This window comes from Parasteatoda tepidariorum, chromosome 9 (assembly GCF_043381705.1).
Source record: "Parasteatoda tepidariorum isolate YZ-2023 chromosome 9, CAS_Ptep_4.0, whole genome shotgun sequence".
In the NCBI taxonomy this organism is placed as follows: domain Eukaryota; kingdom Metazoa; phylum Arthropoda; class Arachnida; order Araneae; family Theridiidae; genus Parasteatoda; species Parasteatoda tepidariorum.
In genome coordinates, this window is record NC_092212.1 from 86,431,836 (window position 1) to 86,448,440 (window position 16,605).

At 27.5% G+C, this 16,605-nt stretch overlaps 1 protein-coding gene across 2 annotated transcripts in view; it reads right to left on the reverse strand.

The window, feature by feature from the left end:
* The window catches only part of LOC107437122 (geranylgeranyl transferase type-1 subunit beta), a 37,819-nt gene that overhangs the window by 4,832 nt on the left and 16,382 nt on the right, over positions 1–16,605 (reverse strand). For both annotated transcript variants that reach the window (XM_043052273.2, XM_043052272.2), the window contains exons 5-8: positions 14,897–15,029; positions 13,907–13,952; positions 9,689–9,873; positions 2,435–2,543 (exon numbers count right to left, since the gene is read on the reverse strand). In XM_043052273.2, coding sequence (XP_042908207.1) covers positions 2,435–2,543; positions 9,689–9,873; positions 13,907–13,952; positions 14,897–15,029 — 473 coding nt within the window. The remainder of the gene's footprint in view (positions 1–2,434; positions 2,544–9,688; positions 9,874–13,906; positions 13,953–14,896; positions 15,030–16,605) is intronic.

Sequence of the window (16,605 nt, forward strand, 5' to 3'; positions counted from 1 at the left end):
TGACCCAAAAAAAAGTCAAACCTAGGCTGAGTAAGCCACAATGACTTCTTCTAGGAGGTGTTGGTATTACTTATTATTTGGTGTATTACTAACTTTTTTGGTTCGACTCAGTGCAACTCAAGAAATATGCTTCGCGACCCAATTTTGGGCCGCGACCCATAGGTTAAGAACCACTGCTTTAAAAGAACCTTTTTTTTTAAAAAATTAAAATATGTTGTTAAAGGTTAAAATGAAATCGAGAAAATTAGCATTATATGATTAGCATTAGCATTGTATGATTTGTTGGCAAACATTGCTGTTAGTGATTGTAAGAAAATATGTGATTTGATTGACTTTGTTGAGAAAAAATAATTCACAGATTTGAATGGGTGTACAAAAGCTTTTAGAAAAAGAGTATAACATATAATCTATTAAATTATGACCAACCAATTTGTGGTGAATTTTATGAAATTAAAAATACTAAAACATTCTTAACCAATTAGTCAGAAGAAAGAAAAAAACTTAAAGCATCGAAACAAACGATAAATGGATTCAATCCACAGTTTAGAAGTGAAACAAATGCTACTTTTATAAACAGAAGCAAATATCTTAACTCCTTCTTCAACCTCCACCACAATCTTTGCCTTTCCTAAACTGTCTCCAAAAAGGTTTCTCCATTAATTTAGCAATTATGGGTTTTATGTGGCATTCTAGTTTTATAGGGATTAATGGAGTAAATTTTGACGCATGCAAAATATTGCTAAGTTGATATTTCAACTGCTTCGCGAAAAATTTCCATTTAAAAAAAGTCGGTATAACGGATCATAAAATAATTTAAATTAAGAAAATCTATAAAAAAAATCCAGCTTTTCTTTAAAATTCCCTGATTTTTTCAGGTTTTTATCTAAATTTTCCAGTTCCCTGATAATTCCAGGTTTTCAAGGTTTTCCAGGTGGGGGACCACCCTGTTTCTTGTAACCATAGTACCAGCCACGACGCGAGCCGGGTGTCTGAAAGCCGCACTATACTATATAAAGTTGAAAATAAACAATTATTTTTCAAAATTAACTACACAAACATATTAAGTAAAAAGACTCTGGCAGATAGTATTTCAGATATGATGCACACATTTTATTTTATGCTGCTGTTTATGATAGGTCAAACTTAATTGTAAGGATAACTTTTAGTATAAGGTTAACATTGGCCATCAATTAACACACCTTAATACAATTCACCAAATTTCAACAAAATCTGAGGTTATGGGTATAAAATTTTTTTTCCCTGGTGTTTTTGACATGGTATATTATAACCAGTGTTGCCAGATTAGGGGTTTTCCCCCTAAATTTAGGGGGATTTTTTATCTTCAGTGGGTATTTTAGGGGAATTTGTTTTTAGGGGTTTGTTTTAGGGTTATTTGTGAATTTTTCTAGTTTCATTTTGGATACGTTCTAATATCAAATTTTATAAATGAATGTGTGAGATGGTAATATGAAAATCAATATGTTAAACCAAGACAAAAAGATTAAGATTTAATTTTAGAATTTAACCCCTTTGTTGAATGTAGTAAGTTATTTCTTAGTTCGATTCTCGACTTAAATTTACTTAGTACTCGACTTAAGTTTACTTCGCTGGACTCTTGTTTTAGCTTTATTAAGTATTCCATTTTCAAACTCCATATTAAATATTAAAGACAAATTGAGAAAAAAATGTCTATAACTTCAGCTAATGCTATTTTGCGCGTTCCATATGAACTTTCTAATGGTTGTCAAAATTTTGTACCTACTTCTTCCATGTTAAAAATGTTTAACAGTGAAAAGATATACAAATCAGAAAGCATTTACGAAAATATGTTGGATATTTTATCAGAAATATAAGCAAAATGTTAGGATTAAAAAATTAAATCGTTGATAATAAAATATTTATGAAAAAATGTGCGTGTCAAAAAGCATTGAAAAAAATATCTTAAATATTTTAGTAGAAATTAAAGATAATGTAACGATTGAATTGTAAAAACGATTAATTTGCTGATAATAAAATATTAAAAAGTATTAAAGCAACGTTTTTTATACATTATTTAACTTTTGTACTATTTTTTAATATTTATACATTAAGTTAAAAATTTTGGGGTTTCTTCAAAAATTTTAGGGGATTTTACAATGCCATCTGGGGGTGAACGGTTATCGGCACCTGGCAACACTGATTATAACTAGGTTTATGTTAAAATACTGCCATAATTTTTGTACATACTCAAATGAAATCCACACATTTTTCTTACTTTGGTGTAAATGAAGTCATTACTAAACGTTTTTTACTTCATTTTCTTGCATTATAGCCTATATTCTTAATAATTTTAGCAGATTGGTTTTAAACAAGAAACCTCTGACCCTGTGTTTGCATTTATATCGTAACTAAGGTTTATGCTAAGATAATATGCAATTTAAAGAGAGAGAGTTACCGGGAGAGTCGTCAATCCATTTAGACATTCCACCCACAATGCTATCCTGAGTTGAAAGAACAAACTTTAAAACTTCAGGAACATTCACAAACTCATAAGAATCTAAAATCTATAAATAAAAAAAGACACATTAGTAAATGAAAAAATATATAATACAAAATAATATACTGCACATTATACAGTCAAACCCCCGGATACAGTGAACAAAATGTTCGCCCCGTTGCCTTGCTACCCACGTATGTTATTTTTTATGGATATAGTGAACCAAAAAAAAAAGAAGTTGAATATTATGAACTTTTTTCTGTCTTCCACTGATTTATTTTCTTCATTTATAATACATATAAAATACAATACTTCAAAATAAATACTTATACCAATTTTTTAAACCACCAATAGCATGGAATGTAGCAATAAGCATTTTTTCTTCTTTGCTTCATTATTGAATTGATTCAGCATTTTAAGAAGCCACAATCTTCCAGTATCTGGACAAATGCTTCAAGTCAAAGCCGATGAATTTGCTGAACGATTTGTTAAGACTACTTTTGTGTGCTCGAATGGATGGGTTTAAAAAGCGGAATAACATGTATTCAGGAAAAATTATCCGAGAGTCGGGGAGTGTTTCCATATCTGACATTGAGGATTGCTCATCAGTTAAAGATTAAAAATTTTTTTTTGTACACAAAACGAAAAGTAATAAAAGTTAACACATTTTGTTGCTATGTATTATTTTTTCAGTCATTTATTTAAATAATGTGCTATAAAAGGGGGTGTTAGGAACCATTCGTTAAAATTGTTTGCTGAACGGATATAGAGAAGTGAACCGAAATTTCGGTCCCTTGAGGGTTCACTGTAGCAAGGTTCGACTGTATAAAAAAAGAAACAACAACACCACTCAAGCACAGCAGTTTAAGACAATTCGAGACATGATTTGCTAATTTTTTCTGGAAGGATGAAGAAGGGTTCAATGCCTATGTAATATTTTAACTGCATTAAAAGCTGTTCAAATTCCATATTTTCCAAATTTCCTTTAAAATACAAAAATACATTTGAAAAATTTCAAATTTAGAAATAAACTCAGGGAAAAAATTCAAGAGTCAAAAGTTTTGACCACAAATGTAAAACACAAAAGATTCACAAAATTTATGGCAAAATTAATGATAAAAATACAGACACTATTATTATTTATCTCAGAAATATGTTATTAAAAAAATTTCTAACAATTTTGAACATTATTGTAATTTTGTGCTAAAAATATTAGTTTAATTATGATCAAGTTAATAATTTCCTTCTTATATTGGCATAGGCAGAATTGGCATTTGAATTAAAATGTATTTTTAATTTTAATGTAAGTGCTATTTCAAAGTTTGATTACATAAAGTCTATGCTAAGTATTCTACAAAGGTAATAACTTATGCAACTCATGACTTTGAAGTTATCAATTCAGATTCCTGATCCTCAAGACATAGAAGGATTGGGCAACAATTCGAAAAATATAATCTAAAAAAAAAGCCAGGAGAGAAGTCTTAAATTTAAGCTTAAAAATTTCACAAAATATAAACTTGCTTTTTCACACTAACAAATCAGAATATAAACAATACACACATTTTCCTTTAAAATATTTACATAATACAGTGAAAACTGTTAAGAACATTATTATATCCTTTTTATGATGGCCACCTCTTTTAGTTGATTTTAAATGATCAAACTGGCAAATTTCTGCCTTTTAGAATTGACCACCTGTCTCACAAGTGGTCAATTGCTCGGGTTTCACTGCATTACTAAATTAATTTTTTTACAGGGTTGCCACTCAAAACAGGAGGGAAATAAATTCCCTGTATATATTATACAACATATTAAGAGGTAACACTTCCATTACTGTGCTCTTGGGTGAGCTGTAACTATACAAGGTTTAATTCCTGAAAAAAACTTGTAGAGAAAAAAAAGGAACAGCTGAATAATGAAATAGTTTAGTATAGCTGAAATATCATCCTTAAATATTCCATAAATTACGCTTTGGGTGGTCACCATTTTTTAAAAGACGAAAATAAGAAACAAAATTCCCTGAATTTTCCCATTTTGTAAAGAACAGGGTGCATAGTCAAATTTTTCAACCAGACATAAGCACTTTTCAAGCACTCAAAAACTAGTTTAAGCACTTTAAAAAAGTATCATAATTAGACAGGGTTGGCAAGTTTTTGACAATTGCCAAAAACCCAAAATTTTGGCATAATGATAATTATTAGCAATAATAAATATGAAGTATTTATTAAATATGAAGTATTTATAATTAACATACATGTGAAATTACAAGTTTTCCATCAATATTATGTCCGTGAATTATCTTAAATTGCATTCTTTTTGTTTTGAAAATTACTGCCAAAACCCCAAGTTTGGTGCAGAAAAAAATTAAATAATTATAAATAAAAATGCATATTATAATATACATAAAAATATAAATGTGTATTACATTATAGTATTGTAAATATATAATTGCAAATAAAAATATCAAATTGCAATTTATCCAATCCCCTTATTTGTTTAACTATTAAAAAAACATTAAAAAGCAATTATCCTTAAAAAAAATTAACAATCATCTTATTCTTTGTATGTAAAATCAATTTTCATTTTATTCCATTTTCACCCCTCTTTTCCCCAAAGCAAGCGATAAAGAAAAAAAAGTTTTGAAGTCCTTATGACTCTAAGTTCCTTTTTCAGTTTTGTATGAATAAGAACGGAATTCGAAACCGTTCTTTCAATCGATGTTCAGCTGTATAGACTAGAATGTTGACCTACTTAACTATTATAACATATAATTAGGAAATTTATTCTAATAACTGTACCAAATATTGCTGGAAACTTAAAAAAAATCCTTGAATTGAAAAAATTATTAACTCATTTAAAAAAAACATTTATATTTTTTATAAATTATAATTAGTTTACTTATCAGGGAATATATTATATTTATCGTCAATATTTATGTATGCAGGAGAAATCTCAGTCCGTAATATTTCCTTAAAACAGTTTTTTTTAATCAAAATTTTCCCAAAAATTTTAACATTTTTCTTTCAGTAAAATAACTTTTTAAAACTATATTTGGAAAGTAAAGTTTAAATAGAAATTTGTTTGAAAGAATAGGAATTGTAGAATAGAAATTTGTTTTATTTTACATAATTCTTGAATAAGCTAGCCTTTGTTAAAAATCAAAATATGTTAAAATAGTAGTAATTTAAGGTCCCACTCATAAACTTAAGGAATTCAAACTAATAAATACACAAATTGACACTTTATGTTTTTTAACAAGGTAAAATTTTCAAAGCGAGATATTTTTTTAAGAATAAAATATTTTGCAGGAATATTTTTAGATAGAAAATTTTTCTTTGGCTGCCTGAATTTCCCACAGAACCTCGTTATCATGATTAGACATATACTGCTAACCTGGACATAAGTAATAATAACAAACATTAAGAATAAAAAAAAAAATTTTTTTTATAAGTTGAGATCAGACAGTTATTGGCAACCACTTAAGTTTCACTTAATCTAAAAAATCTGCCTAAATTTAGGCATAAAATAATTAAAATCAATATTTAGATTGATAATAATTAACAACTCAAAGATTTTACTTGTAATATATTAAAAGTGCCATGTTTTCAGAAAAAAGTAATTAATAATTTATGGATTTTGGCCATATTTTATATAAATGATACATTAATATAATTTTCAATTATAGTTTATAATGCAAGTATTTTTCATGATTTAATGTCTAATAAAATGACCCAAATGAAACTTGTCACAGGTTTTTGAGTTTTATCAAATTTCAACAATTTCTGACGTGTCAAGTCTAAAACCAGTTTTTGACATCAAAATCCCAATCCTGTAATAAAGATATATATGCGTACTAATAAGAAAATTTTCCTTCATCCTATTGTTGAAAGTTCTTCATAAATACATTAACAAAATGCAAAATAATATCCTAAGACTTTACATGATCATGATAAATTATCTAGTTTCTGACAAAGAACTCTTTTCTTGATTATATTAGCCACCAGAAAAACAATTTATACACAATTTTAAAGATATTCAATATTAAGTAGCTCATTCTATTTTTAAATTAATAATTACATAATTATGTTATTTAATTACGTGGAACTTTTTTTTATTCAAAATTATAATTAATTTAACTATTATTTAAAAAGGTTATTGAGAGTATTTTTTAGATTTAAATAAGAGTTATTTATAAAAGCATATTCAATAACACATTAAAAAGATAAACATTATTGATCATATCGAATTTATAAAGATATGTAAAGAATTAAGGGGTCACAGTAACCTTGCAAATTTTTTTTTAAATAAAGGTATAATCATTCATTTTGTGGATGCTTTACATGCTCATTTAATTTATACTCAATAATTTATCTTCAAAAAATAATTAAACTGTTTAATTTTTTTTTTAAACTTTAAAAAATTCAAAATTTCTAAATCCTTAAGGCTTTTTTATTTTGCACATATTTTCACATTTTTTTTTTAATTTCCTAGTGCTTACAATATTTATCTTAACAATTTCATGCATTTATTTGTTGATATATCAATTAGAACATTTTTTATTGATTATTTTGTAAAAAAGTGAAAAAAAAAAGGTTAAAAATTCCTGTTAGGTATACATAACATGCTGTAAAAATTGTAATACCTCATAAAATGCTTGTTCCACGCACAGTTTAAATAAGAAGTGTATTATACTTAAGATAAAAAAGTTTACTTCAAAGTTTTATCTTAAATCAAAATTTTTTTTAAGGATTTAATTAAGATTAAAACACAAAATTATCATCTATGAGTAAAAGCACTTTAAAGTCTGTCTGCTGATCAAGTTTCTGCTTTAGGGCAATCTAAAACCATTTATAACTTTTTTAAAAATGTAGATAGAGATGATTTTTTTCCAGTGCATTTGAAATAGCTTGAAGTTTTATTATAAGCAATTAAAAAAATATTGATATTTTGGTCATTTTTTTGGGGTACTGTTACCCCTTAAGCAGACTAAAAAAAAACTCTAATAAATTCATATTAGGTAAATGTAAATTAATGAATGGCCCCTAAAGGAATGTTTTTTATTATTATTTGTTACTTGGTTCAGTATTTAAATTTCGTTAATGAAATGTTTAAATAATTTTGAGATGTAAATACAATGAGTATTGAAGCTAGACATTCTTACCCAACAATCTTAATATTTAATAAATCTGTGATAATAAAATTTTTTATTTCAATTGTTTTTAATCATTAAGAAATTAATTAAAGTTTTTTGGAATGACAAATCTTAATCTTTTCACTACTAACCATAAGATTTTTTGCTGCATTTAAAATTTTAAAAAAGCCCCTCACTTCATACTTTTTTAAAAGCTTGGCTCTAAAGATTATTGATCTCTCATAAACATGCCCCGACTTAGCTTAATTGAGGCCCGGGACAAAAACTTCTTTGGGGGCCCCTCCTCTGCTTCACTATTTTAGTAATGAAGAACCGAAATGTATGGAGGTATTTAAATTTTTCACCTCATTCTAGATATATAACAAGAAAAATGACTAGAACCTAAAATAGCTATAAATGCCCCCCCCCCCAAATGGGCAGACGAAATATTATTCCGTCCATTTCATTGATTTTCTGACATTTCTATGACCATCATGCCGAATGCAATTTTCTGATTGTTAACTTTGTTATCTAGCTGCAAAAAATTCATATCCTTGCTGACATGAGGGCGGAATTCAGCTAAATTTACGAAATTACGATGGCTCATTAAGTGAATCAGAAGCCTGTATTTTTGTAAACATATCACATTTTGTGATATAAAAAAAAAAAAAAATAAATAAAAAAAAAATAATAAAAAAAGCTTTTGATTGGTCGAATTTGTCCATCGTAATTGCAAAAATTTAGCTGAATTCGCACTAAAAAGCAATAGATTTATGAAACATAGATTTTTTGCATTCATGCAATAGATTAATGAAAAAGCTAACATAAAACTGATGGGTTTTACACTGTACTGATATTTTGTTCATTAAGGAAGGAAGCCTAAAATAAACCTTCTATTCGATTTAGGGGGCCTGGGGCAACTGCTCTGTATGCCCCTGCCTTAGTCAGGCTCTACTCATAAAACAAATTAATACTAAAAATTTTAAAAGTAACATAATAATTAATAAAAAGAAATAAGCAAAAAAAAAAGCAATGAAGTACAACAAATGTTTACAAAATTTTTAGACAGTTGGTGGATGATCTCCTCAAGTAACAACATTAAGCTAAAAATTCTCAATTAATTCTTAAATTTAATGAATAAAAGGGGGATGGAAATTTTGAGGTGATGAAGCTTTCATATTTTTTATCGCTCTGGGGACCCACGTGAAAATACCTAATTAATGAATGATCCCAAAGTCAAGTTCAAATATTATGGAACTGTTCTATAAATAGAATATCCCGAAAATGCCATTAGCTTGCCAGTGACAAACACAAGGACGTGTCACTAGCGATAAAACTAAGAAGAGATATAAAATTTTCTATCGCTATTGGGGGGAAGGGGAGGAATTGACAATGTTTATTTGGTTCCCAAAATGAGCAAAAATTCGAGAGATTTTTCGATTCGATTTCAAAGGGCGGAAATTGAATTCTGAAATTGAGAATCTCTTGCAAAATGCAGCAGAGTTGCACATGAGTCGACAAAAATCCTTCCCACTGAATCCAGCTCAGTATAAGCACATGCTGACCCGCAAGCATTTTATGAAACATATAAAACAATTAGCGTTTTCATACACAACGGACTGACGGTACGCAGAATTAAATTGGGGTTGAATTAATTGTGAAAACATTGAATAGAACCTCTTTCTGGATAATTTGTGGCAAAAATTAACATGGTAAGAAAAAAATATCTTATTTTGGAAAAGGGAAAAGTAAGCACCTTTTAAAAACACCCAATGAAAAAAAAGCACCTTTAAGGACTTTTAAAAACCGAAAATTGAAAATAAGCACTTTTTAAAAACGCCAAGCACCCTGAAGAAAAACTCAAAATTTCCTGCATTTTCCCAGTTAATTTTAGATGATTTTTAGATTCCCTGTATTCCCATTCTCCCTATGGAGTAGCAACCCTGTCTTAAGGCAGAAAAAAAAGGGTAAAACAGAAATGAGACAGAATTATTTTACATAACAGTTACATTGTATAAACAAAATTTCAGGATTCATGTTAATATTTTTTTATATTTAAAATAGAAATGAGGTTTGTTTACTTTGAGAATGGCTCCAATCCAGAAAGTGTAGCATGTATCTTCTGGTTTATTGGGTCGCCCTTGAAATCCTTGATTTTGACGGAAAACGAGCCACCGCCTCAGAGCATTCATTTCTGTGAGTGAAAACGCCTTCTCCAATTCTCCCATCAAATAAAGAGATGCAACAGCACAGAAGGTAGAACCTCCTATAAATGAAGCATTTCTATCACTCAAGGTAAATATAACACACAGTAAAGTGTCACCAGATGTTGCTATGCTTTGCCCAAAGCCAGATAAAGGGTGGGTAAATTTGAATTTAAAAAATAAATGCTTTGCCTGAAGCCATATTAAGGGTGGGTAAATTTGAATGAACATATAAACTTCCAGTATATTAAATCACACAGTTTTTTCAATAGTGGACGATAGAAAATTCTTTCCCAGAAAACTGTAATGTTTTAAACAATATGAATCAGAGAAGATGGATTCCTATAACGAAGAACACTTCTAAAGATTTAATATCAATAGCATAATAGGTTGAAGGTAATTGTGATACGCAATATAAAATTATTAATAAAAATATTTTTGCATTTTATAATAAAAATTACCAAATGCCATAAAAATGATAAAAAATGGGGAAGGGAAAATATCTAAAGAATTTAAACAATGCTCCAAAACTAAAAAAGAATTCCTGAAAAATCTGAAGAAAAAAAAAAACCCTCTAAAAGAGACAAAAATGCAAATGTCATTAAAATAGTCATAAGTTTCATGGTCATTCAAATGATGACTTTGGAAATAAGAAAATCTGGATAAAAAGGAAAAGGTTGTGTCGAAATCAAAAATGAATTACTAAAAACTCATCTAAGGTTTTTTTTTAAATTTTCAAGTTGCAAAAGGCATAATCTTGAAGAGTGAATAGATTCATAGATAATTGATTAAGAAATTTTGCAAAATGAGGCGAATTTTATTTAACATTGATTGTTTAGTACTATTTCATTCAAGGGGCACATGAAACAATTATTAAAATATTGATTTGAATCGTATTAAGAGAGTTTATTTAAAAGATGCATAAAAAAAACTTTTTTTTTTTTAAATTCTATATTGGATTAAAGATTTTGCATTTTTATAACACCTTTGAAAGGTAATATTATTTTCACTGGTAATATTATTTATAATAAAGGTAATATTATTTATTCAAATATTCTGAATATGAAGGTAATATTTCTATTACATAAAGTTCAACCAGATGAATTTTTTTTTTGATAACTCAAAGATAGACTCTGAACATAAAGGTCACCAGTAGGTTTAATAATTTCTTGTATATAAAATGCTTCTCAGATTTAAAAAACTTCATTCAGTTCAGAACATTCTAAATACTATATCTATTTAATTTTTACAGTTTAGAAACTAACATGTTATACTGCACAGAATACTATACAATAACAGAATACTGCAGCATTATTAAATAATTTGCAGGAAAAAATCAACATTTGATGAATGAGTCCCTTAAAAAATTTTATTAGCAAAAAATATACACTATAATAAAATATTTTTTTTATTTATTCTGGTTGCATTTTTTCTAAAATAGCTGTAGTGATATATCGTGAAGGAGTTTCATCAAAAACAGCTTTTATTAAAAAATCCAATGCAATCTGACTGAGGATTGCAAAACAGTATTTAATTGGAAAACTGAATGTTTTCATATTTTGATAATTTATTATTGAAAATAGAAATAATTATTTTATTATAGAAAATTATTTTTTGTACTGTTTGGTGCAATTACAGTTCCTTCTTCAGGAACTGAATTTAAGATGAATCCTCAGTCAAACTGGTTATTGTTTTTCTAACAGGGTTGCCATTCAAATCTGGAAGGAAAAAAATTCCCTGTGCATATTTACTATACATAATATATCAAGAGGAAACACAACAATTACTTGCTCTTGTATGAGCTATATTACGCTAACCATACTATTTTTAATTGCTGGAAAAACTTAGAGAAAAAAAGGAACAGATGAACATTCTTAAATAATATTATAGTAAATGAAATAGTTTAGTATAGCTGAAATATCATCCTTAAATATCCCATAAATTACGCTTTGAGTGGACACCCTTTTTTAAAAGACAAAAGGGGGAAACAAAATTCCCGTTATTTTTAGCAGTTTCTGAAGAAAAAAAAATCAAAATTCTCCGTTATTTTATGAACTTCTCCTTTATTTTAAATTCCCTGTATTTTCCAGGTTTTCCTTATTCTCCTTGTGGAGTGGCAACCCTGTTGAATAAATCACAGCCTGAAAGCATTTTTAGTGGCTTAATTTATGATTCATTACTAAGCATAGTGTTCTAAGAACATTTTTAACAAGTAAACTGACAAAATATACATTAAGGAAGGTCATTACAGAATACTTTATATTCCACAGCAGAAATGTCAAAAGTGACGGAATGACTGCTACCTTTTTTGTTTGGCAAACTCTTTAGAAACTATCTGAAGAAACATTAGGCTAAGCAAAATCAAATTTCAAAAATATTGCAAAGGTGATGCATTTTGTGCAGGAATGCGTCTTTCAATTATGCCAGCAATAACATTTCTTCTTATTCAAATTTTCAGTTTAAACATTGTATTTGAATGCATGTAATAAAATTTATTTCTTTTTTTGTTCTGAGAAATTTAAGTTTTCAAATTTAAGAATTATTGGCATAGTTTAGGATTATTTTCTATTGCTTTGTTTTTTCTTCAGTATAATTTGGCACAAATGGATTAGCTAAATCACCTTCAGCCACAAAGAAGTTTTTATTTAAAAAAGAGAGAGAGAGAGAGAGAGAGAGAGAGAAGGAAATATAGCTTATTTCTATTCAATTTATTTAAAAACAATTGCCTAATTAAGTTTCGATTTTTAATAATTAACAAAATTACTTTTATTCAAAACATTTATTATCCATTTACTATACAAGTAAAAGATTTTATCACGAAATCATACACATGGGTGCCATACTGAAAACATTGTAAGACTCCTGAACTTAGTTTTTGACCAATTAACACTGTCTAGTATTGTTTACAAGAATTTACAGAAATGTACTGCTCACTGACTTCAAAAAATACCTTCCCTTAATGCATATTATAATTATATCAGATTAGATTGTTTTTTTCTAAAAGAAAAAAATGAATACATATACAATTATTTACATTTTTCTTAATTTATTCCTTACAGCATACAAAACAAAGATAACAGCTAACCTTGTACATCTTTTAACACCAATCTTTGAATAATAAACCACTATTTTTTGGAGCCATTTATATCTATTTTTTTTCATTTTATCATCAATATTTTGCCCTAGCCCTATAAATATCATTTTTAAAAAATAATCTTAACATAACTTTGCCCAGCATTTCAAAGTACGAAGGGGTAAAAAATGCTACCTCAAGCAGAATCAGTTATAAATTCTATTTGCATAAACAGATGTCAGTCACTCTCACACTTTCAGTACATTTTCTGTGACATTATAATTTGATAATTTTGCAATAATTATGCAAAATAACAATGTTTTCATTAAAAACTAATTTTTATTGATATATTTTAATAGAAGATACATTATATTTTTTAAGAACAAAAATGAGGAAAATTTTACTTACTGAAAAATTAAAAAAACATTTAAAATAGAAATTATATATATAGAAATGCAATTTTGAAATAATTATGTAAAATAACAATCTTTTCATTAAAAACTTATTTTTATTGATATATTTTTATGAAGATACGTTATATTTTAAGAACAAAAATGTGAAAAATTTAATTTATTGAAAAATAGAAATTATATATGGCAAAACAGATGCAAATAAATAGAAGCAAAAATAGAAATTATATAGAAATAATATAATTTTGAAATAATTATGTAAAATAACAATATTTTCAATAAAAACTAATTTTTATTTATACATTTTAGTAGAAGATACGTAATATTTTTCAAGAACAAAAATTTGGAAAATTTTATGACCTTTCTTTAAAGACTGATTTCAGCCTCAGGACAGAAGAGTAGCACCCATGTAATACACTAACGATGAAAATTTCACTTACAAAGGTGTATGTGAAGTGAGAAAGACCTAGATTAAAGGCAGCTTATAAAGTCACAAAAAAGTAAACATTCACAATAACTAGGCTGAGACAGTAAAACTCATAAACTTTGTACCTTCTCAAAGTGTCGCATATAGTAATTGCCTAACGGCAGCAATCCCTTTGATATACTTACCATGTGATTCTAAACCAGGCCCTTGTCCTATTCCTCCATCGTAATTCTAGAAAAAAAGAAAGAAAAAGATTTGAAGTCACATACATAAATTTTTAAAATATTAGTTCAAACTTAATGTTTTGCATAAAAAAAAAGTTTACTTATAAAATATTAGGTTAATTTATAACTGATTTCTGACATTTATTTAATTCACAGTTTACTACACAGATCTAAAATATGCGTTCAAAAAAACATGAAGCAAATTTATTTTCATCAAGCAGTAATTATAAATGAATTAAACTGAAGTTTTTTTCTCTCTCAAAAATTTATTTTAGAAACTTGTTTTTTTATAAATTAAGCTCAATGTAATTTTTATGTAAATAAATGAATTATTATATGATTGTCTCTGCCGGCTCATACAGTTAAATTGAAGGTGGTGCACTTAGCGGATCATTTGTAATAAGTTGACTACCTTTTTTTAAGTTTAAAATGGTGGATTTTGTGCACAGAGCGAAAAAGAAAAAAAAATGGACCTTCTTGAGTAACTTTTGATCTGATGATAGGATCTTCACGATCTAGGACTCAATCTTAATGGAAGGACGTCAAATATGCTTTAAGTTACAAAATCAGACACAAACACATACTTTTTCTGAATAAACATACCTTTTTTTATGATGGATTTGCGAACTTTGAGCGAAATTGGTCAAATAGTTCCTGAGAACTCAAATCTTTAATAAATGACTTATGGTCCTTTTTTTGTGTGCACCATACATTTAAGTTCACAAATTTTTTATAGTTATTATGTATTAGATATAGCATAATTTAGGAATGTTATGAACACAAGCTGTCATTTGCAGGGATTATTTAAAATTAATCATTTAGGATGGATTTTTAACTCAATGATTTCTTGAATCCTAAAATATGAGCCAAATGAATGAAACAAGCTTTATACATATTTTTTTTTTAAAAAAAACAGTCTTTTGACTGATGTGTAATAAAAATGAAACTTACCCTACTCTTTTTGATGTATTGTACTGTTTTTTGTACATCTATATGAGACCAATCTTGCAGGATGTAACAAATACATGAAGCACAATAGACATACCTCATATCATTTTCACATTCAAGATTCATGGGTCGGAAGCTATAATGAGAGGAAGTCATGTATATAGTACATCTTCCAAAAATTCAAATTACAGAAATTAGCGAAATATTTTATTGAGTAGTAAAATTGTATATTGAGTAGTAAAGTTGAATATTTTCAGAATTTTGATACCAACAGTTCCACTCTGAGAGTCTGGAAAGCTTTAACAGAATTTTTAAATTATTCACATGCTCTGGTGGGAAAAATAAATTTAAATCACATGTACTAAATTATAAAATAACATTCGCTACCACTAAAAAAAATTCTCACAGAGCAGAGGAACGCTGGCATCTTTGCACACATGTAAGAAAATTGAAATTGTCAAATAACAGGGTTGCCACTGAAATTTGGAGGGAAAAAAATACTGTACATTAATATATTAAGAGGAAAATTGCAATCACTGTGCACTTGTATGAGATGTATTGGGTTAACTATACTAGTTGGAATTGCTGGAAAAACTTAAGGAATAGCTGAACATACTTAAAACAAATAATGCTATAGTAAATAAAATAGTTTAATACAGGTGAAATAACATCCTTAAATATAAATTGAATGGTTACTATTTTTTTTAAAAAAACACGAAAATAAGAAACGAAATTCCCTGCATTTTCTAGTTTCTAAAGAAAAACTCAAAATTCCCTGCATTTTCTCTGTTATCTTAAGTGATTTTTAAATTCCTTGTATATTCCAGGTTTCCCTGTGGAGTGGCAACGCTGTACTTCTAACATTTCTTTTACCAGATCAAGATTTTTAGACAGGGTTCCCACTCAATCTTTTAAAAAAAATTCAAGGATTTTTCAATGACTTTCAAGGACCTATTCGATATTATTGTTATACGCTAAAGCACATGTCAACCAGATTTTACAATTACGTAGAAGCAGAAATTGTATATTTTTAAATCATAATGCTTATTTGACAACAACAGAAAATTATTTATTAAATTTATCAGCTAATAATACGAATGGTTAATAGTTACATTGCTGTTTCAAATTACTTTAAAAAATTCCAATTGATCAAAAAAAAACCAATCTTCAATTGACACAGGATACTAGCCAACATTTAAAACTAGCATCAGTGAAACTTTTCATGAGAAATGAATTAGAATTAATGAAACTGAATGAATGAGTAATGCATATTACATTAAACAAGCATAGTAAATAATTGATAAAGTTTGTGTAATTGCACGGTTTTTAAAATATAAATACTTTTTTTAATATGTTAGATCAAATTTTAGGTTACAGGAAATGTATATACTTAGATAAATTATCAAAATATATCTATTTAACATATCTGTTTCAATTTTAACATCAAATTTTCTATGTTCTTACTTAAGAATATCAGTAATGTATTTTGAACATAATAAAATCTATTGTAGAACAATATTTTACAGATAACTAAGACTTACCAAGCTTTATTTTCTTTAAAATATATCCATAAAATGTAAATTTTGTGAATATGCCTAATTTTCACAAATTGCAATTTGTGTTTCGAAAGGTGCTTAATATAGGACAGATATGTGTGATTCTAAAATCATTTTGATGAGAATTGTGGGTGGTAATTCTTAAATCTCTCTTTT